This window comes from Lissotriton helveticus, chromosome 6, assembly GCF_964261635.1.
Source record: "Lissotriton helveticus chromosome 6, aLisHel1.1, whole genome shotgun sequence".
Taxonomy (NCBI): Eukaryota; Metazoa; Chordata; class Amphibia; order Caudata; family Salamandridae; genus Lissotriton; species Lissotriton helveticus.
The window spans coordinates 104,602,461-104,628,940 of NC_136067.1; the positions used below are offsets into that span (position 1 = coordinate 104,602,461).

The 26,480-nt window shown below is 46.5% G+C and overlaps 1 protein-coding gene across 2 annotated transcripts in view; it reads left to right on the top strand.

Moving 5' to 3' along the window:
• ABCC10 (ATP binding cassette subfamily C member 10) overlaps window positions 1-26,480 on the top strand; it is a 255,940-nt gene that overhangs the window by 208,018 nt on the left and 21,442 nt on the right. For both annotated transcript variants that reach the window (XM_078647432.1, XM_078647433.1), the window contains exons 15-17: window positions 5,733-6,076; window positions 19,739-19,908; window positions 20,498-20,658. In XM_078647432.1, the coding sequence (XP_078503558.1) occupies window positions 5,733-6,076; window positions 19,739-19,908; window positions 20,498-20,658 (675 nt within the window). The remainder of the gene's footprint in view (window positions 1-5,732; window positions 6,077-19,738; window positions 19,909-20,497; window positions 20,659-26,480) is intronic.

The window sequence follows — 26,480 nt, forward strand, 5'->3', positions numbered from 1 at the left end:
TGCAGCTATGGAAAGGAAGAGTGTAGTGTAGTTCCTATATTCCCAATAGGCTCTGCGCATTGGAATAATAAACACTATAGATTTGACATAGGACTGAGGTCTGTATGTCTCTATCGAGTATACTAAACTTAATTGTGTGTGCCAGCTAACTCAGAGGTCACTAGAAACTTTCTCGAGTAAACAAGAAGGAATTAGTTTCTTAAAACCGCATAAACATGACAACTTTGTTTCCCCTAGAACCGGAACAATATCTTCAGAGTCGTGGAAACAATAGATAACTATTTCACTCAGTCAATCATGCATGCTTCGTTTCTACAGAGTTTGCACAGAAATAGAGAGACAGGCATTTCAATAAAAAGGTTTATTGAACAGTCCTCTTTCTCATGCAAGAGAGGTGAACTGCTACAATCGTTAGACAGCATGCGAAGTATAATGCGTACAGCGTAAACAGTAATATAAAATAATACTGTAATAACATGGTCTGTTGCTATGACATATATAAAACTACATACATAAATAACACGGGCTAAAATACTCAACTGGTGCTTCTAAAATACGCGTTCCCCAGTGTACCTCACCTAGGTCTAGTACGAGGGAAGACGTAGGTGTTGTCTTTAGCATAGGCTTAGTTTTGCCAAGAATTGTCAAAGGTTTCTCTAGGTTCTAATGGGCTCCATACCTTAGAATGTGAGAGGTTGGTATCTCTTTCACGGGACTCGATTTCCCAACACCCTGCAAGGGGAGATAGAAACACTGGAGCTGTATTCTCGGCAGGAGGATGACAGCTTCTGGTCAGTGCGTCAGCTGGAGAGTTGGCTTCCTTCGGCACTTGCTGTAGCGAGCTGCGTCGTGCAAGTAGGTAGTCGAACTGCACCGAACCACACCGTGCTTTGCCATAGCAAGTGAAGGTATATTTATACATTGAAGGTGTTTAGGAATGCCAGCTTTGATGTAAAGTCGGGCATATGAACGTCATGAATGAACCCCTAAGGAATAGATGTTCATGCATAATACATGAGTTCTTGGAGAAATCAGTATTCAAGCAAGGGGAAGTCCCTAACGGCTTAAGAGTCTGGTTTTCCAAGAAATCGTTGTGACGTAGATGAACGGATGGAAGTAGCCATGCCTGTATTTGGGTAGCATGGACTATGCCTGAATAAAGACTGGATTTCTATGCCTATATAAGGGCAATGCGAATTATACCTATATAAGGGCATGAATCTGGAAATTCATTCGGAATCTAAAATCGAACAGAACAAGAGGGTCATATTAGTCCTCTGCTGTAATTCTGTAACAACAACATTCAAGATGGCCACACTGGTGACCAAACACTCTTCCTAATGGACTAAAAGATCAGTGAGAGTGTCTCTCAGCAAGAAGACAAGAGGAGTGAAATGTATGTCACATCATCCAGCAGCCGAGATACGTAGTGTTGATGGCACTCTACAGAATAAATCCTTACGAGGATATTCTTGTTGTCTGCAACAACAGACTTTTTCATGTTGCCCTTTCATCAAGTCATTCTAGGAAACATACATATCAAATATGAAACCCCAACTCAATCAAGGGAGGTGCTTCACAGCTACTTCATCCATCCATGCGAAAGCGTTATGTCAAACCTCTGGGTTCTGGTGTTAAAGCATGACATATTTTCTCTTCTCTTCTCCATAAAACCCTTTACGATTCCCTTTGTTCTAGAAAGAAGTAGGTACCATATGTACTGTTTACTGGTCACAAAATACTAGTACTGTACTAATGGGAATCATAGTGAGTGGAATCCAACCTTCCTTGTGCATATAAATGAGGAAGGGCGCAAATTGATTCCCACTACGATTCGTTGCCTTCTCAGAGATGGTGGCTTGCTGAGGTCAGCAGACCACCATGCCTGTGATTGCTTTTAAACAAAGCAGTCTTTTTCCTTCTTTATTTTATGCAGCTTGTTTTCCTTAAAGGAAAATGGGAAGCATTGAAAATAAATTTTGTTTTCAAAACTTTTAACCGCATCGCTGCGGCGTCTATTCCGCCGCAGCGCTAAGGGGGCGGGGCGGCCGCATGCTGATGAGGGAACCGCTCCGTCAACAGCCGCGGTTGGGCTGTGCTCATGACGGAGCGGTTCCGTCATGGCCCCGCCCGCTCAATAGAACGCGCCGGGCTGGCACGAAATCAGCGGCGGCCGGGCCATGACGGAACCGCTCCGTCATCAGCACAGCCCAACCGCAGCTGATGACGGAGCGGTTAGTCATCAGCATGGAAAGGGTTAAGTGTTCTCTGCCTTTTCCAAAACAATTGTTCTTACCATTCTCAAACCGGAAGGTGACCCTTGGGGGCCCCTTGCATTTTACGAATGGTTTACCACTTCCTTTCAGTATTGGTAAAAAATTATTTTTTTGCTACCAAAATTTGATTGCAGAGCATTAATTCATACCATAGGGTAACAGCATTTAGAACATACCCCTCCAAACACCAATTCGGCATGGTTTCCTAAACCCAGTTGGCAATTCAATAATCTGTAACCGAATCACTAAATGGGTTTAGTACAATCGAAAACCCCATTTACTGATCGCATACCCTGAGGCCTATGGAAAGAAAAAACACTTTGCAGTCTTGCAAAGCAGGGCCTCGCACAAGAGCATACTGGGTGGCTGTCAAGGGACGGCTGGGAACACCAAACCCGCAATCTCCTCGTGTTCAGGCTCATTGTTGGGAGTCTCGGATACTGTCCCCTAGAACAGTGGTTCTTAAACTGTTGACTTCTATCGGCCACCCTTAGCCATACTAGAACCTGGGGACACCCCTCTCCTAATTCATTATTGGAATCCGGGGACCCAGGAATTCCCAGGGTTTGTGACCAGTAAATGTGTTCGTACCTCTGTCTGTAGTTGGTTTCGCACCTTCCTCTCTCTCTACCAGAGGTTCAGCTATTGCTGGTATTGGGAAGGCATTGCTACCAAATAAAACAGAATATTTCTGTCATTTGGCTTGTGAACCTTTGTACTTCACAAATGTTGCAAGAACATCAGAGTGAAAATGGATCTGTACTGTCAACTCAAAAATTGTCTGTTTTCTTTCATCTGTGAGAAACAAATACAGAAAACTCCTGCTTTAAGCTGCAGAAACACTCCATCTCTCTTGCCTTATTGATCGGCAGCCCCAAGTGGTTTCTTTGCATTCTTAGCTCTTTCTGGGTAGTGACGCCAAGAAATCAGTGCTTCCTGTAGGAGGTGAACATGGTTCCAAAAATTTACACAGTGCAACACAGTGCAACACAGTAAATAGCACTCATCTTCATCAATGACTAGTCTGTTCTTTACTGTACTTAACAGACAGGTAAGAAGGACAGCTAAAATTAACATACCTACAGAATGTGCTTGAACCATCTGAGACCAAGCTGCACTCTCCACTCAGCATTATAGCATCTTTTGTTTGAATAATAACTCAGATTTATAAAGCGCGGCTACTCACCCGCGAGGGTATCCAGGCTCTGCGTTCTTGCTGGGCATCTAAGTGCCAGATGCTAGATTGCAGATTTCATTGATTTTCTCCGCATTCTTATCATGTGGAGCTGGCTTTGGGTAGAGTCTGGGATCTTCAGGGGTGCTTTGGTTATTTAACGGTACAAAAGGGGGTGGTGATGGACGGAGCATCTGAACCAATCAAACACTCACACCCAGTCAAAAGATCTGTGTTTGATCCATCACCGTTCTTTAGCCCACTCTGCCACCCCAGTTCAGACATGGCTATATGCAAATCAGTCTGACCCTGTGCCTCATGGGAACAGTCCAGCCCGAACTGCCAAGCCATGCCTTCCCTGGACCGGAAACAAGCTTCCGAGGACCGGTTTCTGGCATTCCAGCCGTCTTCAGCCCGGCTTGCTTGAATCCAGTGGCAAAGTGAGCAAGGGACTCACGTCTGAGCATACCCTGCCACACTTATGGCGGCCAAAGCGGTACAAGCGGTGGAGAAGCGTGGCTCAGTGGTTAGAGGTGGCAGACCCGGAAGCTGAGATCGGCCGTGGACCAGGGTTCGATTCCCCGCCTCGGCGGGTCTCGGGCTAAAAAATTCCACGGACTCGACAATTCTCGCTCCGGTGCCTACTCAACTCACGGGGTCACACTCTGCGACTCTGGGCAATAGCTTGCTTAATCTCCACTACGGCCCCTCGTGGCGGGATGCCTGGCTTTCACCTTGTGGATACCCTGCCGGGGTATCTCACAGGGGAATACCAGGACGGGTTCCCTAAGCAAGCGCTTAGATACCGGGTCGGTGATTTGCGCTATATAAATACATGTACATTACATTACATTACAAAAGGGGGTGGTGATGGACGGAGCATCTGAACCAATCAAACACTCACACCCAGTCAAAAGATCTGGGTTTGATCCATCACCGTTCTTTAGCCCACTCTGACACCCCAGTTCAGACATGGCTATATGCAAATCAGTCTGACCCTGTGCCTGGGGTGGCTGAGTGGGCTAAAGAATGGTGATGGATTAAACCCAGATCAGTTGACTGGGGGTGAGTATTTGATTTGCTCAAACGCTCCGTCCATCATCCCCTTTTGTATCGCCTTGGTTATTTAACAGCATAGTTTCTCCTGGAAATAGGTCTGTTAAGTGAGCAAGTGATGCACATGGATGTAATCTGGCCACAGTTTGGTCCTGGACTAAAATCGGCTCCCACACAGGTCTCAAGGTTGGAATAAAAGGTGTCATGCCTTAAAAATGTCCTAACAAAACTCACCACGCACATAACTAGAACATCACACAGCACAACATCTTAGGTGCTGCACTGATCTCATGGTGGTACAATCATGGTGACCCAGGTGATCCCCTGGACCCATACTTGCGTCCATCAGAGTCGCAAGTAACTGCACTCCCAACAACTCTAGTGAGCCAGTACTCACTAGGTTGGTCCTTTGCTTCTGGGGTCTGACTCTCACAATCCACTAGTTGTAGTACAGTGTATCCGATGGAGTGGTACCCGCTGGAGTCGTTGGTTCAACTAAGGCTTACTGGGACCTGGTATTTTAGAGAAAACAACACCAGAATCTTCCAGTCATCTGGATCAAATAGGCTCCTCCTGGACGATCATTCTCACTCTCCCATACGCATCTCTATATTTGGCAGGGGGATGTTCTAAGAGACTCGCGCTCATCTTGTATATTAGCTGTTGCATATCATTGGTATACGCCCACTCAGATGCATAAACTTGATGTTGCAAGGGCATCGCCGTAGACCTTGATAAATTGTACACTTGTACAGCAACGAGAGTGTTGGGTTTGGTTGGGATGATGTAGAATGGGATATCCTTGTACAATTTTGTACTTGTGATAGGCTTGTCATATTTGACAATATGCATAAGCTAGCCACATATTTTTTATTTCCAGTGGCAAAGATCCACTTCAATTATCAAGCACTTTTAGCTTTGCTCAGATGTGTATGTGTAATGCACTCTGGATGGTGGAAGGGTGGTGTGTTTTTGTGTTAGATATATGAATTATGTTGTCTTTCTTTGTGCCATACAGAAAGCAAAATTTCAGTAGACTGCATATGAATGCTGAGGATTCTGACAAGCATTGCACATGTACAAATATGTAGGAGAATATACGGTTTCAGTAGGAAATGACAGGAAGGGAGACATTAGCACATTTTTACAGTTCATTTTAGGACATATAAAGAACAAATTTGAATTGAAAGCCAAGTTATGATTAGCATTCTCTTTCCCTTTTACAGGCCACTGTGACTTTCTTCGACACCACGCCAATGGGCCGCATCATTAACCGTTTCTCATCAGACCTGTACTGCATCGACGACAGCCTTCCCTTCATTCTGAATATTTTCCTTGCCAATATCTTTGGTCTCCTGGGTATGGTGGTCATGATCAGTTACGGTCTACCTTGGATTGTCCTGGTTATGGTGCCACTGGCGGTTCTTTACTTCTACATCCAGCGGTACTACCGCCACACCTCGCGGGAGCTGAAGCGACTATACAGCATCACCTTGTCACCCATCTACACCCACTTCTCTGAGACCCTCACTGGACTGAGCACCATCCGTGCATCTCGAGCGACCGAAAGGTGAGAAAAAAAAAACCTGTTAGAAAACAACCAAGAATGTATTAATCATCTTCTCTTTGATCGGTGTTCTTCAAAAGTTGACATTGGCATTGATGCACTATTTGTACAGTGCAAGAAGTGCATCCAGTGGAAATACAGAGCATATAATGATGTTAGGCATACGTATCAACCCCACAAGTCTTTACAACATGTTTATCCTGCCAAAATCAAACCCAAATGTTATCATTAATATTGAAAACATTGCTACACCTTCACACTGACATGTCAAAATACATTCTTCCTGTTGCTCTATTCACCATGCTTTAAAAAAAATCTGCTCTCTTCCCATTTTTTTCCCTTATGTATCTTTTGTGTATTAGGACTACCCCTTCATTCCCCTCCCAAAGCATTCTTGTATTAATGGTTTTTAGAGTGCCGAGCTTGGCTCCCTCGTTTGCCCTTGTCTCCTATATGGATAGGTACCCTTGTAAGTGATGCACGAAACCAGGAAAGACTACTACACTCTCTGAGGTAATGGCGAAACTGGACTGAATTGATATCTGGTGAATCATGCACCCCAGGAGCAGACAGTACTCCTGTAATTCGTTGACTCTCAATGCTTACAGTAGACAAAATCGCATACTAGTAACTAGAGAGTTTACAGCTAGATTCATGAAGCCAAATTTTGATCGCAATAGCTGCGAATTCGCAATTGAAATCGCAATTTGACGGAAAGGAATTCAAGAAACAGAAAATTCCCAAAAAGCGAATTCGCTAAAAAAAATTGCGACTTCGCAAATAAATTCGCAGAATCCTGGAGGATAAGCATTTGCGAATCGGAAATTGCGAAAAACCCATGGATTCTGCGAATTATATAGCGAAGTCGCAAAACAGTCGCAATCGCCATTCATGCAAACTCGCTAATTGCGAATTACGAGAAAATCGCAAATAGCGACGCGCAAATTAAGAAGAACTCAAATCAGGTGGTAACCAGTAAGGAAAAATAAAACATTTAAAAAAACGGTTAACTAACTCCCAACTGGTGCAGGGCTGGCCAAACACATTTAAGGACATGCAGCTGGAGCCTGGGGATTCCCACAATGCCTGGACTCTACATGCTGGTGAGGCGGCGAAGGCTGCAGCAAGCTGCACGGAACAGACGGAGGATACAGGAGCAGATATTCCGCCAGCGGGTCACCCTTCCGGGCCAAACCAGGGAGCAAATCTATGCTAAGTACCGCCTGAGTGGGGCTATGATAATCAAGCTCATCCAGGACCTAGACCCCCTGATGCAGCACCCAACAAGGAGGACCAATGCCGTGCCCACACATGTGCAGGTATTGTGCTGCCTGCACCTCCTGGCCTCCGGAAGCTTCCAGGGGATGGCCGCTGTCGCAGGGGGGATATCTCAGCCCACCATGTGTCGCTGCCTAAGGAGTTTCCTGGAGGCTATGCTGACCCGGCTACACCACTATATATCATTCCCCACCAGCCAACAGGACCCCGATGAGACCAAGCTGCAATTTTACAATGTAGCTCAATTCCCACACGTCATAGGATGTATTGACTGTACGCACATCCACATTTGCCCACCTGCAGAAACGGAGTACATGTACCGCAACCGGAAAAGCTACCACTCCCTCAACATCCAGATGGTGTGCAATGCAAAAACATTCATCACGGACCTGGTGGCACAGTATCCGGGGAGCACACATGACTCCTTCATCTTCAGGCACAGCGGCATCCACACACGACTGGCCAGGGGAGACTTTGGGGAAGGTCACATGCCCCAAAATTGTACACTGTGATCATGTAGCTGCGCAGAACAGGCACTCACCCTCTGCTCCTTTCATTCAGGTGACAGCGGCTACGCTCTCCGTGAGTACCTCCTCACCCCATACCTCAACTCTGCAACACCACAGCAACGGCGATTTAATGCATCACACATTCGCACAAGGAACTGTATTGAGAGGACATTTGGCCTGTTGAAAAGCAGGTTCCGCATACTGCACAAGACAGGTGGGGCCATGAAATACAATCCTGAGGTCTGCTGCCGCATCGTGGCGGTGTGTGCAATCCTTCACAACATTGCTACCAAGTGCAGGATCCCTGTTGACATCTCTGGCAGTGAGTCTGAAGGGGACCAACGCCCACCTGCACATGCGCGTCATGCACGTGGGGAAAATCCTGCTGAAGGACACAGACGGCGCAACCAAATCACTATGAACTGGTTCTAGTGCACCCACTCCCCTCACCCAACACTTCACTCATGCATGACACTGGAAATAATGACATGAGTCTGATGTATTATCATAGAATAAATATTATTGTTGGTTGCACAATAATATGGCATTATTTCAAACTGTAACATTAGAGGAGTATTGCTTCATACTACTCGACATTTTGTAGTGGGCATGCTTATGTCAGCAGCATGTCCCTGCCCATGAACATCAATGTCATTGGCGCCTCCGGCGCACGGCTCCCAGTCGCCTCTCGGGCTCTTCCTCCGGCTGAGCACGTGATGCCGCAGTGGGCCTGCTGCTGCGGCGTGGAACACTACCCTGTGACGAAGCCAGGCTGCTGTGAGTAGATGTCCCCTCACTTGTGTCATCCCCTCCTGGATGGCCATGGCCATTTGGCTGCAGAGCCTGAACAGCAGTGGTTACCTGCTCCAGTGCCCGTGCCACGTCCTGATTGCATTGGACCATCTGGAGTTGCATGGTCAGAGACCTACGGGCCAGCTGGGAAGTGGTGTTGCCAATTACATAATTGGAGCGCGTGTACGCCGTGAGGCGTGTGAGGAGCTGGCGGCGGCGGCAGAGGTTTCGCTGCCTAGCCATGGCCGCAGTGTTTTCCTCCATAGCTGTGGTCATCCGGTCCATCCGGTCGGACAGATGGCCAATATTCCTGCCTGCATTGTGCAGCTGCAGGTGTATAGCTGCGAGGTGTCGTGCCTGTAATTGGTGCACGCGCAGCATGCGGTACTCTATTGAGAGCCCTGGCACACGCACAGTCATCCCCCTCCTGGCGGTGCGTGATGTATTTTGTTGCCGCTCCCTGACCTGCCTGCTGGGCTGGGTGGGCACAGTAGGTGTGCGTTGTGTCGCTGGTCTTGGAGCTGCTGGGATTGCCGATGCCACTGGCATGGGTCTCACTGCTGACGATGGTGGTGCGCCTGTTGTAGCTGGCCTTGCAGGTGGTGGTACGCCTGCTGGCACTGGTGCTTGGGCAGATGGAGCTGGTTGTGTGGATGTATCTTCCTCACCCTCAGGATCCTCTTGTGTGTCATCAATTTTCAGCCCCTCACTTTCGCTGCTGGTGTTATCAGCGCCACCTGTGATGGAAAGTGGACGTTGATTAATTACATGTATCTTTGACATGTGAGGTTGCTACATGCATGCTGGCTACAATTCTCTGACTGGCTGTTGCATTGAGTACATTAGGACATGTCTGGCTGCATGGGAATTTAGAACATTGTGGTCAGACTACATGTCCCACAATGCTATAGGGATATTCTGGTGTACATGGGCTGCATGACTGGGGTTTATTATGAGTAGCTATAGGGTCATGGCCATTGTTAGGGGACAGGGTCGCTGTCGCATGGCACTTACCTTGGCTGTCTTGGGTGGGTCGGGATGAGTCCAGGCGGGTTACCCCCACGCATGCCTCAGGTTGCAATGTGTCCTCAACACGATCCTCCAATGGGGTGTTGGGAGGGACTGTTGGCTCTCCCCCTCCTGTTGCAAGGCGCTCACCCAGCCTCTCAGCCACCCTCTCCTTGGCACGACCACAGAGGTTGTACCACCTCTTTTTGAATTTGTCTATAGATCTCTGTGTTACTCCAACAGAGTTCACTTTCGCGCGTATGCGCAACCACAGTCGGCGTTTATCGGCCTCTGTCACCCTCCTGGAGTCCATGCCAAAAAGTTTAGCATGGTCTTTACAGACTCCATCGATGAGATATTCCAGCTCCTGTCGGAGAATTTCATTTTGCGCTTTCTCCCTGTGTCACTGGGCCCTGGTGCTTCCTGTGACATAGCTGCAGCCTGCATGATCCAAATGCAATAACTGGAGGTGGTTTGAGTGGAGCTCTGAGCTGTGCTGCTTCCAATTCTGCCTCAGTATTATGAATGAGGGAGGGAACAGCCTACTTCCTGGTTGTGATGTCATCACAGTGCTCGAAATGCGACTTCCCGTTTTTGCGATCTCGCTATTAGCGAGATCGCAATTTGCGATCTCGCTAATAGCGAGATTGCAATTTCAACACGGAATTTGACCGTTTTTGCGAATATTCAGCGATTTCCGGATAATCGCTATCGGCTTTTGCGGCCGAATGCGAATTGCTATATTTTTTCAAAGATTTACATGAATCCCATTATGCGAATTCTAAATTGTGATTCGGTATTAATCGCAATTTGGATTTCGCAGAATCGGGTTTTCATGAATCTGGCAGTTTGTCCCCAGATACAGGATGTCCAATGCCTAAACTGGTTCCTTTCCAACCATTCTCCGTTAAGGTTAAACTATGATGGGGGTGGGGAACAAGCATGAACGTTGGCATGGCGGTTAAATCCAGAGGCCATCACCGACACCGGGTTCAGATCAGGGCAAGCCTGGAGGGATAGCTAGGAAACACATGGATCTACAGATATTTATGCAACGGCAGTGCTCAGGGATGAATGCATGTCGAAAACCTATAGCATAAAACAGCATCTACAATGCATCCTGACCCAGCAAGGAACTAGATTAGTGCAGCTTCAAGGGCACAATGATATTGATGCTGTGTAGGCTCGAGCCTGAAAAGAATTTGGGGTCTGATTTATATTTTTGCGTTAAGGATACTCTGTCGCATCAGCAACAGAGTATCCTTACCTCCAAGATAATGGTCCGCCAACCCGAGTTTGGCCACGGCCGAGACTACTCTGCATTTGCCAGATGTCTCTTATGGCCTGACGGAGTAAGCGCTGTCGGAGAATTGGCTAAATGTCTGACCACCTAATTTAGATGGGCAGATATATGGCTGTTCTTTACTGCCCATCACCTCCAGACAAATCCTAGCAGTAAGGGGCAGTAAAAAACTAAAAATGCCCCCATAAAAAAATACATTTGATGGACGGTTCTGTCATGTTGACGGAGCCATTCGTCAAACTTAAAAAAGCATTAACAGGAGCTGACATGATGGCGGTACCCGCCGATGCTTTAGAAATTTAGAGGTTGGTGACTCTGTCAGGGCAACAGGGTAATAGGCTCTGTTGCCCTGACAGAGTTAACTCTGCCCACCAAATAATAAATCAGTCCTTTATTCTGGATATAGCAGACACCTGGTACACACTGGATAAGCATACACTGACAGACTACAGGCAAACAGTACACAAGGAAGGGGACAAATCAGGAAAATGCTTTGCCTGGGTTGTTAAAAGAGAACCCCCTGTCTTGTTGACATTGACCTTGAATAGGCTTGATGAATCAACAGCAATGACGCAGTCTAGCATTAATGACACCCTATCTATATATATATATATATATATATATTTTTCTCACCCCCTCACTGCGAGGGATTAAGTTTGCACTCACAAAGGTTCCACAGTTTTCCAATTTTTTAGTTTATTTTCTCGATTTTCAGCTCATCAGTCAAAAACAACCGACGCGTTTCGCTGCTCCCACACGCAGCTTGCTCACGGTTAAACATTAGACTTATTCTCAACCCCACCTATTTCTACAGGGTAGGGCGCCAAATACATTACAACCATTTCCTGTATCACAACCGGAAGTTACCTGGGAATTGTAGTTTTTAGGTGTCATAAGGAACTACAGAAGTCTCCTCTGAACAAATTCTTCTCACTCTTAAAAATTCACCGTACGGAATATTTTCTTTTACTGAGGTTTTATGGAAACTGCTTGCGTGTAAGGTTGAGTTTGTAGCAGTTTTAGGACGATGACCCCTAGGGGGCTCAACCAGAGTGAAGAACTGCATGTACACCTTTGACGCATGACAAAAGAACTTTGGGACAATATGTGGTATCAAAAAGTTGAATGACAGCAGACAATTTTCAGAATGTTTTTCTTAAGAGAGGGGATGTTTAATTGAATCATATGCAGGAATTGTTTTGCATTTAACAATCAAGGAGAGGCAGCCTGGGATAGATGTAAATATTGTAAGGAAAATGAGTGTGCAACAAATAGAGACGTTATGGGTCAACACATATGATCAGCCCACTAGAGGGCAGAATAAGTATGACGGAGATAATGTCGTAACTGATGCGTAGAGAGTAAAAAAAAGAGAAATTAACAACTCTATGCCATTTGGTTCAATAACGTTAACTCTTGAAGCCCACTAGGGGGCACAAAACAATGAGGATGAATTATACGGAAGTATATACAATAGTAGCCATAATGACACACATACGCATGAAATTGTATTATATCATGGTACTGTTGCACACAATATTGGAAAAACATAAAAGAATGTTAATAAGATCATGTAATGCATAACGTACTTCTGTAGTTCCTTATGACACCTAAAAACTACAATTCCCAGGTAACTTCCGGTTGTGATACAGGAAATGGTTGTAATGTATTTGGCGCCCTACCCTGTAGAAATAGGTGGGGTTGAGAATAAGTCTAATGTTTAACCGTGAGCAAGCTGCGTGTGGGAGCAGCGAAACGCGTCGGTTGTTTTTGACTGATGAGCTGAAAATCGAGAAAATAAACTAAAAAATTGGAAAACTGTGGAACCTTTGTGAGTGCAAACTTAATCCCTCGCAGTGAGGGGGTGAGAAAGATAATTAAGGCTGGGCTCAGCCGAGGAGTTTTTGCACCGAATCTTTGGAGCGCCAGGGGTCTTGCAATCAGGAGCCATCTTGGAGCATATATATATATATATATATATATATATATATATGGCCTGCCTACATGAAAGCCCACAGATATTGGCCACATTGATAACTAGAAATGTCGTACGTGCACTGCTTAGTTTGTTTAAAGAAAATTCTTCAATGTGCCGTGCTGCCTGGGTACCACTCTCTGAACTAGAGTGTTAATATGATCACATCCCGTATTGAGACATACCTGGAGCCCATCGGGCTCCCACGGTTATGTTGGAAGTACACAGAAGAACTGGAATTATACATTACTAGCGAGGAGTTATTCACTGAAATATGCAGCCTACCTGCAGGTAAGACTCTTGAGGGAGATGGAGTCCCCTCAGAGTTCTATAAAGCATATGAAGAAATAGTGTTAGGCTGTCTCCTTGAGGCATGCTTGGAAGTGAAACAGAGAGACACTGCTGAATTCCATGAGGGAGGCCAGTGCTGTAATGATGCCCAAACCTAACAGAAATCCGGTGGAACTTGGTTCATAAAGGCCACGGTCCATGCTGAATGTGGATACGAAGATCCTTTCTAAGGGATTAGCTAATAGATTATTAACCAGGATCGGGGCCTTGGTCCATGAAGACCAAAGTGGCTTTGTCCCGGGCCGCAATGTGCTCATGAACATAAACCCCTGAACCATGTCCTTGCCTCGAAAGAGGAGTCTGCGGAGGACTGCATCTTAGTGGCCCTCTACATTGAAAAGGCATTTCACTCCCTTAGCTGAAAGTACATGTTCAAGGTTCTCATCAGGATGGGATTTGGACCAAGTTTCCTGCGATGGGTGAGGTCCTGTATAAGGATCTAGTCGTCAGAGTAAGGTCAGGCGGCCGAATACCCAGTAGCTCGAGAGTAGTGGAGTGTCACCACTGTTACTCGTGTTAGCAATGAAACCATCAGCAATATGGCTAAGTCCAAAACACAATGATGCTGTAAGTCAGCATCGTGATTGGTTTGGGGATTCTGGGAGGCTGTGTGCTTCCTTCTGCGGAGAAGAGGATGGAGGAGAGGCGTCAGCCGGTGGTTTCTAGGAAGGGGGTTTTCTTGTTTTTTATTCCGCCGCTCATCTCCCACCCCACCACCCCCGTTCTGTAGCACAGCTCCTGGCTATATGTTATCCGAAAAGGAGAAGCATTTAGTTATATGGGCATCCGCTTTGAACCTATTTGATTCTGATGAAAAATGTATCCTCAACGTTGACATTTGTCTACATGGTTTATGTGCAGTCTTAGAAAAATAGGTGGATGGCAAGAAGCAGACTATTGATTTTGTGACACAACCTCTTAATCCGGCAGAGACTAATAATAGCAGCATCGAACAAGAAGCCTTTACCTGCACACAGATTGTTGAAAAACTCAAGATTTGCATTTGGGGAGCAGCCTTTGAGATATATACAAATCACCAACTACTATGTTTACTTATTGAGTGGTAAGGGTGTTGGAAAAGTTTCAGCTAGGTTGGTGATACCGTTTAAGCCTCAAGCATACAGATTTAGTATATGCCCGGAAAGAAAGACTTTAGTGCGGATAGTTTGGCCCGTATGCCCTTGCAGGATAGTTCACTGGAAGAGAATGTAGAGTATTATGAATGTGTGGTGACAGCCTTAGACGCAGGGCAAGAGTTTAATGCTGTGCTACTGAGGCCAAATGGTGTGCTACTTCCTAGCAGGACACCGCACGGCACAAAGTCATGAAATATCTCAAGGTAGGCTGGCCTAAGGCTAGGTATTGAAGTGTTGAGTTCAGGGGTTATGCATAGATGAGAGCTAGCTGATCTTACCTACGTCAAGCAATGCTCATCAGTCAAAATCTTTTTGTTCCACCTGTGAATTTGAGAGAAAAACTTGGTAAAATCATACATGAAGATCACTAAGGTATGAATGCCACTAGCAAAACATTGAAGCAATTTGCTAGTGGCCATTGTTAGATGCACATGTGTTATGGCTAGTGAATACTTGGCCTGAGCGTTTGATGGCTGACAAACACTGGAAATGGCAGAGAAATCATTGCATGCTGTGCCTGGAGGTCCCTGGGAAAAACTGGCTTTAGACTTTTCAGTGCATACAATTTACTACAGATGAGCATGAAATACATGGCCGTCTTTTTAGCCTATTAGTCTAAATGCCTTTACTTCTATTTCGTAGAATCTGCCAACAAAGGGTGTGTGATCACATTTCTTATTAGTATTTTTGGTGTTGAAAGTTCACCTAAGAAAAATTGCACTATTTTATATCAGTGCAGGTGCATCATCTTTAGGGTATGAATGGTATCAAACACTTGCATGTTGCCTTGGGTTGCCCTGGGTTGCCCTGCGTCGAATGGTTTGGTAGAGAGAGCAAAAGGTGTGGGGGTACATCACAACTCCACATAGCACTGCTGGTGTATCTCCTTTTAAGTTAATGTGGGGGAGAGAACTGAAGACAACACTCTATCCTTTCTGGATTACAGCATCAAAGTCTGGGTTTATTGACAATGTTGGTGATGATTGATATGCTTGGAAAGGTTCTTAGGAAATCAAATGCTGCTAAACAATATTCTGATAAGGAAGGAAGGGTTAAGCCCTAGAAGTTAAATGTAGGTGGCTGTGTGCTTATCACAAACCTCACTTCGGCTCTAATGAAGAGTCTGGCCCGAGGACCACCAGACTTGCCGGAGCACGGCAGTTGTGGTCCAGCCACTGCCGCACCAGCGGTCTGAGTGCCCTATTAGAACTTCGGCAGTCGGACTGCCATTGCCCCGCCACAGCTGCCAGGGAACCGCAGTTCCCTGGTGGTCCAGCGGCAGTCTGAGGGCCGCAATATGCTTGGTGGTGGCCTGAGACACTGCCAAGCATACTACGACTTTCATCACCGCCAGGACTGTCATGGAGGTTCTTCTTCCATGAAAAGGCTGATGGTGAGGAAAGAAAGGGGGCCCTAAAGGGCCCCCTCTTGCCTCTGAGCCCAGAGGTGCATGCAAGGAGACACGTGTTGTGCCCCCCCTATATTTCTACATCCCCAGTCCCTGCACAGGAAGGAATGCACAACATGGTTCTTTTCTTCCTGTGCCGGAACGTGCACTGGTGGTTGTGCAGCTGTACTGTTTCAGAATGAGCCTTTTAAACAGCAACTCCAAGGAACCGCCACGCCGCTCACCCACCAGACTACAAAAAATGTGTAATCTGGCAGGTGCCTGCAACTCTTGGCGGTGTGGGGCACGGCAGTGGCAAGCCGCCCGCCCTCACACCGCCAAAAGTCATAATCAGGCCCTAAGTGTTTAAAGGGACATCAAGGTTCACCACCTCTGTCAAAGTTATGTCAATCTCCTGGGGTGCTGTCCTGTTGAAAGTTAAATGATGGTGAAGTAAAAAGAGAATTATTTGTGAGTCTGTGCGCTGTTCTGGTGACTATTCTTTTAATTGGTTGGCATGGGGCGGTGACTGTCCTGGTTTGCATAAACATAGAAACCATGGAAAACGGCAAGGGAGCCATGATGTAGATCTTAGTGTAAGTTTATTGAAAGAAGAAAGCCAACTGCATGGAATTATAACAACTGTGTTATTGGTACAAGGACCTTTGTAAATGCTAGCTTGTTCATAAGATGATCTGTGGGTCTAATACAGAGTTGTCCTTAGCTTAGTCATTGGGTTGCTGGGTAGTCCATACATACAATTGTCTACTTCAAGCTTATTTTTTACATTGACCTGCTGAAATTCCGCTGTTGCTACATTGAGCTTTCCGAACTCGGTTGTTGTTTGTTTGGCATGGTGGGGTGTGATTAGGGCTCCCAGTTGTATGGTATTTCATTTTTTAACATTTCCGTCTGTTTTTGGCTATTTTATCTGTATTTATCCATATTTATTTTGTGTTTTGCGTATAAATGAAGTTGTAAAACTGTACATTTCCATATTTATTTAACTGATAGACGTGCACTCATACTTTAATGGCTGTCGTGTTTTAGCTATTTAAGCTGCCAAATATGACATAACAATACATCCACTGGTAAATACTAGCATTATACCACAAATGTATGTTGACATGCCTTTATTTAAAGAAATAATTTCAAAAAGGGGGTGGTGATGGACAGAGTATCTGAGTTAATCAGAACACTCCTACCCAGTCAACAGATCAGGGCTTGATCCATCACCGTTTTTTAGCTCACTGCACCATCCCCTTTTTGAAATATTTTGGCCACCACAAGTGTGGAAGGGTATGCTCAGATGTGAGTCCCTTGCTCACTGCACCATCAGGATTCAAGCAAGCCGGGCCGAAGACGGCTGTAATGCCAGAAACCGGTCCCCGGAAGCTTGTTTCCTTTCCAGTGAAGAATTGGCTTGGTAGTTTGGTCTGCCCTGTTCCCATGATGCACTGGGCCAGGGACAGACTAATTTGCATATAGCCAGGTTCTGAACTGGGATGGTGCAGTGAGCTAAAAAACGGTGATGGATCAAGCCCTGATCTGTTGACTGGGTAGGAGTGTTCTGATTTACTCAGATACTCTGTCCATCACCACCCCCTTTTTGAAATATTTTGGCACCACAAGTGTGGAAGGGTATGCTCAGATGTGAGTCCCTTGCTCACTGCACCATCAGGATTCAAGCAAGCCGGGCCCAAGACGGCTGTAATGCCAGAAACCAGTCCCCGGAAGCTTGTTTCCTTTCCAGTGAAGAATTGGCTTGGCAGTTTGGTCTGCCCTGCTCCCATGATGCACTGGGCCAGGGACAGACTAATTTGCATATAGCCAGGTTCTGAACTGGGATGGTGCAGTGAGCTAAAAAACGGTTTTGCTCACGCTTTTGCATATGACATGATTGTTTGTGAAGGAAAACATCCGCTCAAGATCATGCTGGCATTGATTTGCGTTCTTTCATTGTCGGTGTTTTTTCCAGCGATCCTGTTTGAAGACCGCGTGAGCCTTTCCACACAACTTTCAAAGAGTTCCGCATCCACTGCTTTCCCAACCGCTCTTCCCTAGTAACACGATGCCCCATCTCGCGGTTAACATCACTGCTGTTTTATTCACGCCGCCTTGTTCTCCCTCTTAGACTCTGACAGCAATAACGCTCAGCAACTCCAGGCTTCCCCCACACCGCCGCCTCACTCCCTTCCCGTCCCCTCACATTGGCAAAATCCCTCCGTCTTCCTCCGAGCTAACATATCCCTTCCCTCCCCACGGTCCTCTTCCACAGACCTTGGGTAGTGCCTCCAAGCTCACCGCTAACAACGTGCTGACACGCATTGCCCCCCCGAGCATCCCCACCCCATTGATCCACCCATCAGCCTGCCTGTTGCAGCCTCGTCACAATAAATGAAACTAAATTATTTACCCTACTTTTCAAACAAAAAAAACTGTTTAACTAACTGCATGTGCATTTAAATTGATCGTGATTAGCTAAAAAGTTATCTAAAAAGTAATGCACGTCTTTTCTTCAGTCTATGACATCTGGATATTGCCATGTATACATGTATTACATATGTCATGTACAAGTCTAGTCTGCGTTTCATTTTTCTACACATGATTTAAGGAATGTACACCCGCAAACAGACCCTGTCCGGTTGTAAAATGAAACACCGGCACAAATAAACAGTGCTACCTGGCGCTTCATCCTGTGGATTTGCACCTCGGAGAGCATTGGACAATCCCTGTCAAAGGACATGGGTCTGCCGGTTTAGAATAGAGGCCATGAGTGCAGATGGGCAGAGAAAGGAGCCCACTTCCTCTCAGGGAGACAGAACAGAAGCCAGGGCGGGGGCAGTGACAGCTTGGCGCTGTCCTAGAGGCTAATTGGACGTTACTGGCCCTAAATAAAGGAATGCACTGTCCAGCCGGGGCAGCCACACTTAGCACTTTCACACCATGGGCAGAGTAGGATCACAGGTGACCTCCCCAGTGTGTGCCATGTGTACATATAGACACATGTCAACGGTAAACCTTTTACTTCCAACACTAATTCCCGCTGTAAGCACCCCCGGCGTCTACCCACAGCATTCGGTGCAAGCACTGGGGCAAATCTGTGCTTACAGGAGGTGTGCTTTAATGTGCACCTTGATGTGAAGTGGCTAAAAGTTCTGTTCCCTTCCACTGCTTTTGACATTTTTCTCTCTGCATTTCAGTTGTGATTATAATATAGCCACGTGTTCTTTTACGATTCTGTCTCTTAGCTTTACCATCGCAGATTCATTGTTGTAGCTCTGTTTTTTTGCACATGTTGGACACGTTATCTCAACATTACACAACGCATGCACTCTTCTGCCTTTCTGTATGTGACCCGTTAGGATTTGTGTTTAACTCCTACATGTAAAATAAGCATTGGCATAGCCAATAGGTCGCGCCTTTGGGACCTTATCAGTGTTTAGTTATCCAGCACAATATCCTTGGTGCAACAACATCAGCTGTTGCATGGCTAAACACTTATAAGGTCCCAAAGGCGAGACCTATTGGCTTTGCCAATGCTTGTTTAATTTCCCATGATGTCCATCTGCTCAAGTGTTGGGCTATAACTCATGAAAGACAGAACAGAGAGTCACTTAAAAGCAGAACAATATTCTGTATTTATCCACTTTTTAAAATAAACGCAGACAGAAAACACATTGTTTCTCTCTATTTATCTGTAAAAATCAGAAAAAACTGAAAACCGGGAGTCTTAGTTGTGATACGCTTGTCTGTAACAGTCCTTGATTATTCTTCGTTTATCGTGTGAATCGTGGTCCATACACCTTTCCAAATGACAGGTTTTTCTTCGTTTGACCTGTTGGAATGGTATCTTTGTTAAATTAACCTGTTACAAATGCTAGATAAATCTTTCCACTAATCTGTAAATTCTGTACCCTATTCAGGTTTGAGCAAGATAATGAAGACCGTTTGGAGAGGAATCAGCGCTGTCTGTACGTCAGCAATACGGCCATGCAGTGGTTGGATATACGTCTGCAGATGATTGGTGTTATCGTAGTTACAGCCATAGCAGTAATAGCAATCGCGCAGCACCAAAAGGAATCTGGAGATCCAGGTATGTTTAGCGGCTCCTTCCAGCCACAGGTATGTTTAGAGGCTCCCGCTCACCACTGGTGTTGTTATTAGCCCCATCTCCACTTGGTTCCCTATTCATGTTGTAATGTGTAGGTGAACTTGTTTCCTACAATGCAACCATACTCCTATTTCAATTATTTAAATACTAGACTTTTGCTCGCTTCTTTTAATATGAGGTTATTAACCCATTTTTTAGATCTGGTCTTAGCCAAAACCTTTTGAATGTACTTGCATTATATGCATAATATACTTTAAAACATTATTAAAAAAAAAATGTTGAACATTTCTGAATTGCTTTATGGGGCCTATATATATTGTTGATTCCTTGCTGAGCTGGATTTGGAGGCATTTGTTTTTCTTTGTTCTCTGGTGTATTTCCCTTTCCCGCTCCAATGTATAGTTTTGCTGGGGAACCCCTTCATTATAAAACGTATTAGCTGAAACTCCCTTTTGCTGATGGCCGAAACGCTGTAGTCTCCACCAAACTTGGTATCTCCGGCATTGCGGGATCATGCAGATCCCTTCACCCAAGTGACATGTTTTTTCGTTCTTTTCCTCTATTTTTGCAGGACTGGTGGGTTTGGCACTCTCATACGCCCTCTCTGTAACCAACCTGCTGTCGGGTCTCATCACCAGCTTCACACAGACGGAGACCATGATGGTGAGCGTGGAGCGAGCAGAGGAGTACTCTTCGGACCTTCCCATGGAGCCGCAGGAAGACGACCTCCAGGTATTTATGCTGTGTCCTTATAGCCATCAGGTGTGGGGTGCAACGGGCTCTGCACCGTCTGCCTGACCTGGAGAATCCCTCTTAAGCTATGGATTATCTCTCTGAAATCAACCTGTAGGAATGACTATACCATTCTCTTGCCACCTAGAGCAGAGCTTGTGGACCGTCGTTTCACAGGAGTTGCAGCAAAACTACCTCAAGATGCCTGAAAAAAGGCAAGCCTATCACACCATGTCAGTGGTCACCTGCCTTGGTGGGCTTAGGAATCGTCCAAAGGTAGAAAGCTGTATCCATGAACCCTGTTGGGAAGCAGGGTATTCACTCTGTGACACAATTGTGGGCTCTCCCTGTCGGTTTCTCCTTATGGAAACATCTACCATACCTACATCTACCAGAGCTCTTATATGTTGCATGATTTCGCCCCCGGTGGATTACAGGCCCCTCAGTGGTGTTTTGTTGTACTCTTTCACAAGCATTTAGGTTGGAAGCTCTGCACACTCATTTTTGTACTCATGTTCTTAAAACCTCCTCACCACTCCTACTCTCAGGTACATTTACATGCTGAAAAAAGACTGGATGGGAATCGGGGTTTTAGCATTATGAACGGAGGTTCGAAGCCTGGCCAATCTCAACATGAAGGGAGTCCCACACTTCGTATAACAGAACTGGAGCAGTATTTATAGATGGTGGGCTTTTTGGCCAGATGAGGTGTGATGAGAAACAAGTTCAAAGGTCTTTGCATCTAACACGAGAGGTAAAGTGGTGTGATTGACAAACATGGCAAGTGTCTTTATAATCGCTGAACTGCCAAGTGCCTCTAAAATCTATAAGGTAGAGCCCTCGTGCACCAACTTGCAGAAATGTGGCACTTGATTTGACATCGGTACAAAGTGTGGCACTTGATGTGACGGCTGTACAGAGTGTGGCACTTGATGTGACGGCTGTACAGAGTGTGGCACATGATGTGACGGCTGTACAGAATGTGGCACTTGATGTGAGGGTGTACAGAGTGTGGCACTTGATGTGAGGGTGTACAGAGTATGGCACTTGATGTGAGGGTGTACAGAGTGCTGCACTTGATGTGAGGGTGTACAGAGTGTGGCACATGATGTGACGGCTGTACAGAATGTGGCACTTGATGTGAGGGTGTACAGAGTGTGGCACTTGATGTGAGGGTGTACAGAGTATGGCACTTGATGTGAGGGTGTACAGAGTGCTGCACTTGATGTGAGGGTGTACAGTGTGTGGCACTTGATGTGAGGGTGTACGGAGTGCTGCACTTGATGTGAGGGTGTACGGAGTGCTGCACTTGATGTGAGGGTGTACGGAGTGCTGCACTTGATGTGAGGTGTACAGAGTGCTGCACTTGATGTGAGGGTGTACGGAGTGCTGCACTTGATGTGAGGTGTACAGAGTGTGGCACTTGATGTGAGGGTGTACGGAGTGCTGCACTTGATGTGAGGTGTACAGAGTGCTGCACTTGATGTGAGGGTGTACGGAGTGCCGCACTTGATGTGAGGGTGTACGGAGTGCTGCACTTGATGTGAGGTGTACAGAGTGCAGCACTTGATGTGACGGCTGTACAGAGTGCTGCACTTGATGTGAGGGTGTACAGAGTGTGGCACTTGATGTGACGGCCGTACAGAGTGTGGCACTTGATGAGACAGCTGTACGAAGTGTGGCATTTGATGTGACGGCTGCACAGAGTGTGGCACTTGATGTGATGGCTGTACGAAGTGTGGTGCTTCATGTGATGACTGTACAGAGTGTGGCACTTGATGTGACGGCTGAACGGAGTGCTGCACTTGATTTTTTTTTTTTAAACGAATTTTATTGGGTTTTGTATCACACATCATACAAAATCAAGTACATTTCCCATGTTTCCCTAAGCTCACAATATAAACTCCCTTAGCTACATTCTCTGCAGTGGGTTAGGATGTGGTCCAGTCAATGTATACAATACCCCATTAAAGGCTGAGCCCCAACATGCTCTGTCCTATTCTACTAACAACCTCCCCTATATTCCCTCCCTCCTCCCTGGATCCCCATCATCGATGTCTGCATTTGGTTTTAGTCATATTAGGCTGTGTGTACAGGATTGAACAGGTGTTGTTCTGTGTGATGTGCCTGTCATGTCTCGGGGGATAGTCCCCAATCCTGTTGCTATTCCTCTCCTTCTTCTTGTGTCCCATAGTCACACAGTGCTTGCACTAATGCGTCCCACGCCTGAGCTGTTTCTAGCGCCTTTTCATTAAGCTGCCTACGCGCAGTTTGGAATCTCAATTCGCTATCGCTGCTGGCCCATTTGAGAAACTCGTTCTTCCATCTAGTGCCATTGGGCCCCACTGTCGCTTTCCAGTGTTTTGTGATTTCTCGTTTTGCCAGTATAAGCCCCATGTCTATAAATTTGCTTGTGATCTTGTTCCTGGGGGGATGGGGGAACCAGTGTAGGACACCCACGGCTATATCAAATTCCAAGCCCCGTTCTGTTATTGCATTTAGAATGTCTCCCACCTCCTTCCAGTAAAGCTCTAATCTTGGGCATGTCCATAGCATATGATCCAGTTCTACCCCGACCTTCGTACACCTGGGCCATGCTGCATCATCTACTTCAAAATATTTCTTGATCTTTCCTGGTGTCAGATATGCACGGTGGAGGATATAGAAATGCACTAGCTGGAATCTTGCGTTCCGTGTGCTCTTCCAGGCCCTCCGCATTATCTGCGCCCACACCGTCTCGGGGATGACTTTCCCTATGTCTGTTTCCCATTTTCCCTTCAGCGCCTCTAGAGGTGGTAGCCCTTCATTGAGCATTCTGGAATAGAGGCATGTGACTGCCTTGAAAGTTCCCGTTGCCATCATTGTATATTGACAAACCGTTATTGTTCTCGGCTCTATCAGCCCCTCCCTCCAATGTGTCTGTATCGCTCGTGTCAATGCTGCGTGCAGCAGGAAACCCCCTCTCGGCAAGTCGAACCTGTCTAGGAGTGTTGGGTACGGCAATAGTGCTCAGTCTTCGTATAAGTCCCCCAGCATCTGGACTCCCGCTTCCTCCCAGTCCTGTAGCTGCGACCAGTCGCCACCGTGTGGTAGCGCCGTTAGCATCCCTATTTGGATCTCGGGGGCATAAGGGTGTAGTACACCTGCCCTACATTGTGAACGGTTCCAACACAATCTGATCGTTTTTTCCTCCTGCGTTAGATCCCTGAGATCCAATTTCTGTTGCAGCGCTATGAAAGAAAGGACATGGCGAGGTATACCTCGGCCCCTTTTATGCTCCGGTCCTCTAAATACTCGTGCAATTTCCTGTGTGTAGATCTGCAGTTGAGCTGCTAAGTAGTACAGCTCAAAGTCTGGAACCGCCAGTCCACCATCCGTTTTAGGTCTTATTAACGTCGTTTGTGCTACCCTTCGCCGTCCCGCCCCCCAAAGGAAGGACACTATCATGGACTTTAGAAGTTTAAAGGTAGTGGCAGGTATCCATACTTGCAATGTCCTAAAGTAATACAGGAGCCTTGGAAGCGCAACCATTTTTAGTAGTGCTATCCGGCCTGCCAGCGACAGTGGGAGAGTAGCCCAAAAGGCCATACTACCTTTCAAAGCCCTTATCCCACGGCCAATATTGCCTTCCAGTAAGTCAGCTGTCGTGTGGTAAATATACACGCCTAAGTATTTCATGCAATTGGGCTCCCATCGCACTACTCGGGTCGTTGAGGGTCGGGTCTCCCCCTGTCGCACCGGGAACAAGCATGTCTTGGACCAGTTCACTTTCAAGCCAGATATTTCACCGAAGCTCGTTAGCAATTTTTCGGCTCCCATCAGTGCCTCGTCAGCATCTTCGAGAAAGAGCAGGAGGTCATCGGCATATATCGATATATATTGTCGCCCAACCCTGCTTTGTAGTCCTCCATAATGGTATCCCGTCCGGATTGATAACGCGAGGGGTTCCACTGCTAAAGCAAACAACAACGGAGACAGTGAGCATCCTTGCCTCGTACCTCTTTCCACCGGGTACTGAGACGATGTTAGCGTACCCGTTCTCACTCTGGCCACCGCTGAAGTATACAGTACTGCCGTCCATCTCAGGTAATCCTCTCCCACTCCGAAGCGTCTCAGTACCTTATAAAGATATTCCCATTCGAGGCTGTCGAACGCTTTCTCTATGTCTACCGACAATACCATTGGATGTCGAGCCTCTAAGTGGTCTCCCTCTAGCAATCGCATCAATTGGCGTATATTCACGGTCGTATTACGCGTTGGTATAAAACCAGCTTGGTCCTCATGAACTAGTAAAGACATATGTTGTAATAGATGAGATGCTAGGATGCTGCTTAGTATTTTGTAATCAGTGGTTAGCAGCGATAGTGGTCTATACGATGCCGTGTCCCCGCTCTCTCTCCCCAGTTTCAATAAGGGTATTACCAACGCTTCCCGCATCGATTGTGGTAACCGCCCCAAGTGTTTTGCTTCCTTATAGACCTCTAATAGTCGAAGTGCTAGCAGGTCAGTATACGTTCCATAAAATTCTATGGGTAGCCCATCCAGACCCGGGGTTTTGTTGTGTGCCATATGTTTTATGGCGCTCCATATTTCTCCTATCTCTATATCCTTGCCTAGTTCCTTCGCCTGTTTGTGATCCAGTTCTGGGAAACGAAGCCCTTCCAGGAAGACATCTATGGCTGGGGTACTGGTCACTAGTTTACTTTTGTATAAATTTTCATAGTAACTCGTAATGCAACGTAAAATCTGGGTGTAGACCTCTTCTCCTTCCGCTGTGCGAATGGTTACTATGGGGGAGCCTCTTTTCGTGGGATTAGCAAGCCAAGCCAACAGGGTCCCTGCTTTGTCGCCCTCTGCATGGGACCTCACTGTGTATGTTTTATAATCGAAGCTGCTCTGTTTCCGCTGCAACCGCTTCTTTCGCCTCACTAACCCTATCTTGGAGCTCAGGGTGACCAGGTCTTAAGAGTTCTACTTCGCTGAGTTTCTTGTCAGCCCTATCCAGGTCATCTAGAAGTACCTTCCGCACCCCCACATGTTTCCCTATGCAAAACCCTCTTATGACTATCTTGAAGGCATCCAATTCCGTTGCCCTCGCTGCAGTCGTGCCAGCATTTTCCTAAAAGTACTGTGCAATTCCCTCCTCCAGCGCATCATGAAAAAGAGGGTCTTCTAGCGTCTCTGGGCGCAGCCTCCAAGTGGGGACACAGGAGGCACCAGGGAGCCACTGCATAGCAATCAATAGAGGATTATGATCCAACACTGTTCTTGACAGGTACTCAGTTCTCACAATCGCTGGCATTAGGACCGGGGAGCACTGCATCTAACCTCACATGGAGCTCATGCATATGTGAGAAGTAGGAGTAATCTCGAATGTGTGGGTGTTGTGTTCGCCAAGCGTCTACTAGGCCCCACCTCGTTTGCCATTCCAATCTGCCTTTGGCCGTGCGGTGTGTCGGAGAATCTGCCGGGGGGGTGTGACCTATCAAGGGAGATGTCTAACACAGAATTAAAGTCCCCGCCCATAAGTAATGGTCCTACGAGGAAGTGTGCTAGGGACCCGGACAATTTCGCCAGAAAGGTCAGCTGATCAACGTTGGGTGCATATACACTGCAGAAGGCAATGTCCTTACCTCGTAGCTTTCCCTCTATCGCTACGAACCTCCCTTCTGGGTCTATGACCTGTTTGGATACCTGGAAAGGGACCCCGGCTCTAACCCAGATTAGCGCGCCCCTGGCAAGAGCATAATATGTCGTGTTGTACACTTGACCCCTCCATCGCCGCTGTAATGCTAGCCCCTCAGCCTTTGTTAAATGTGTTT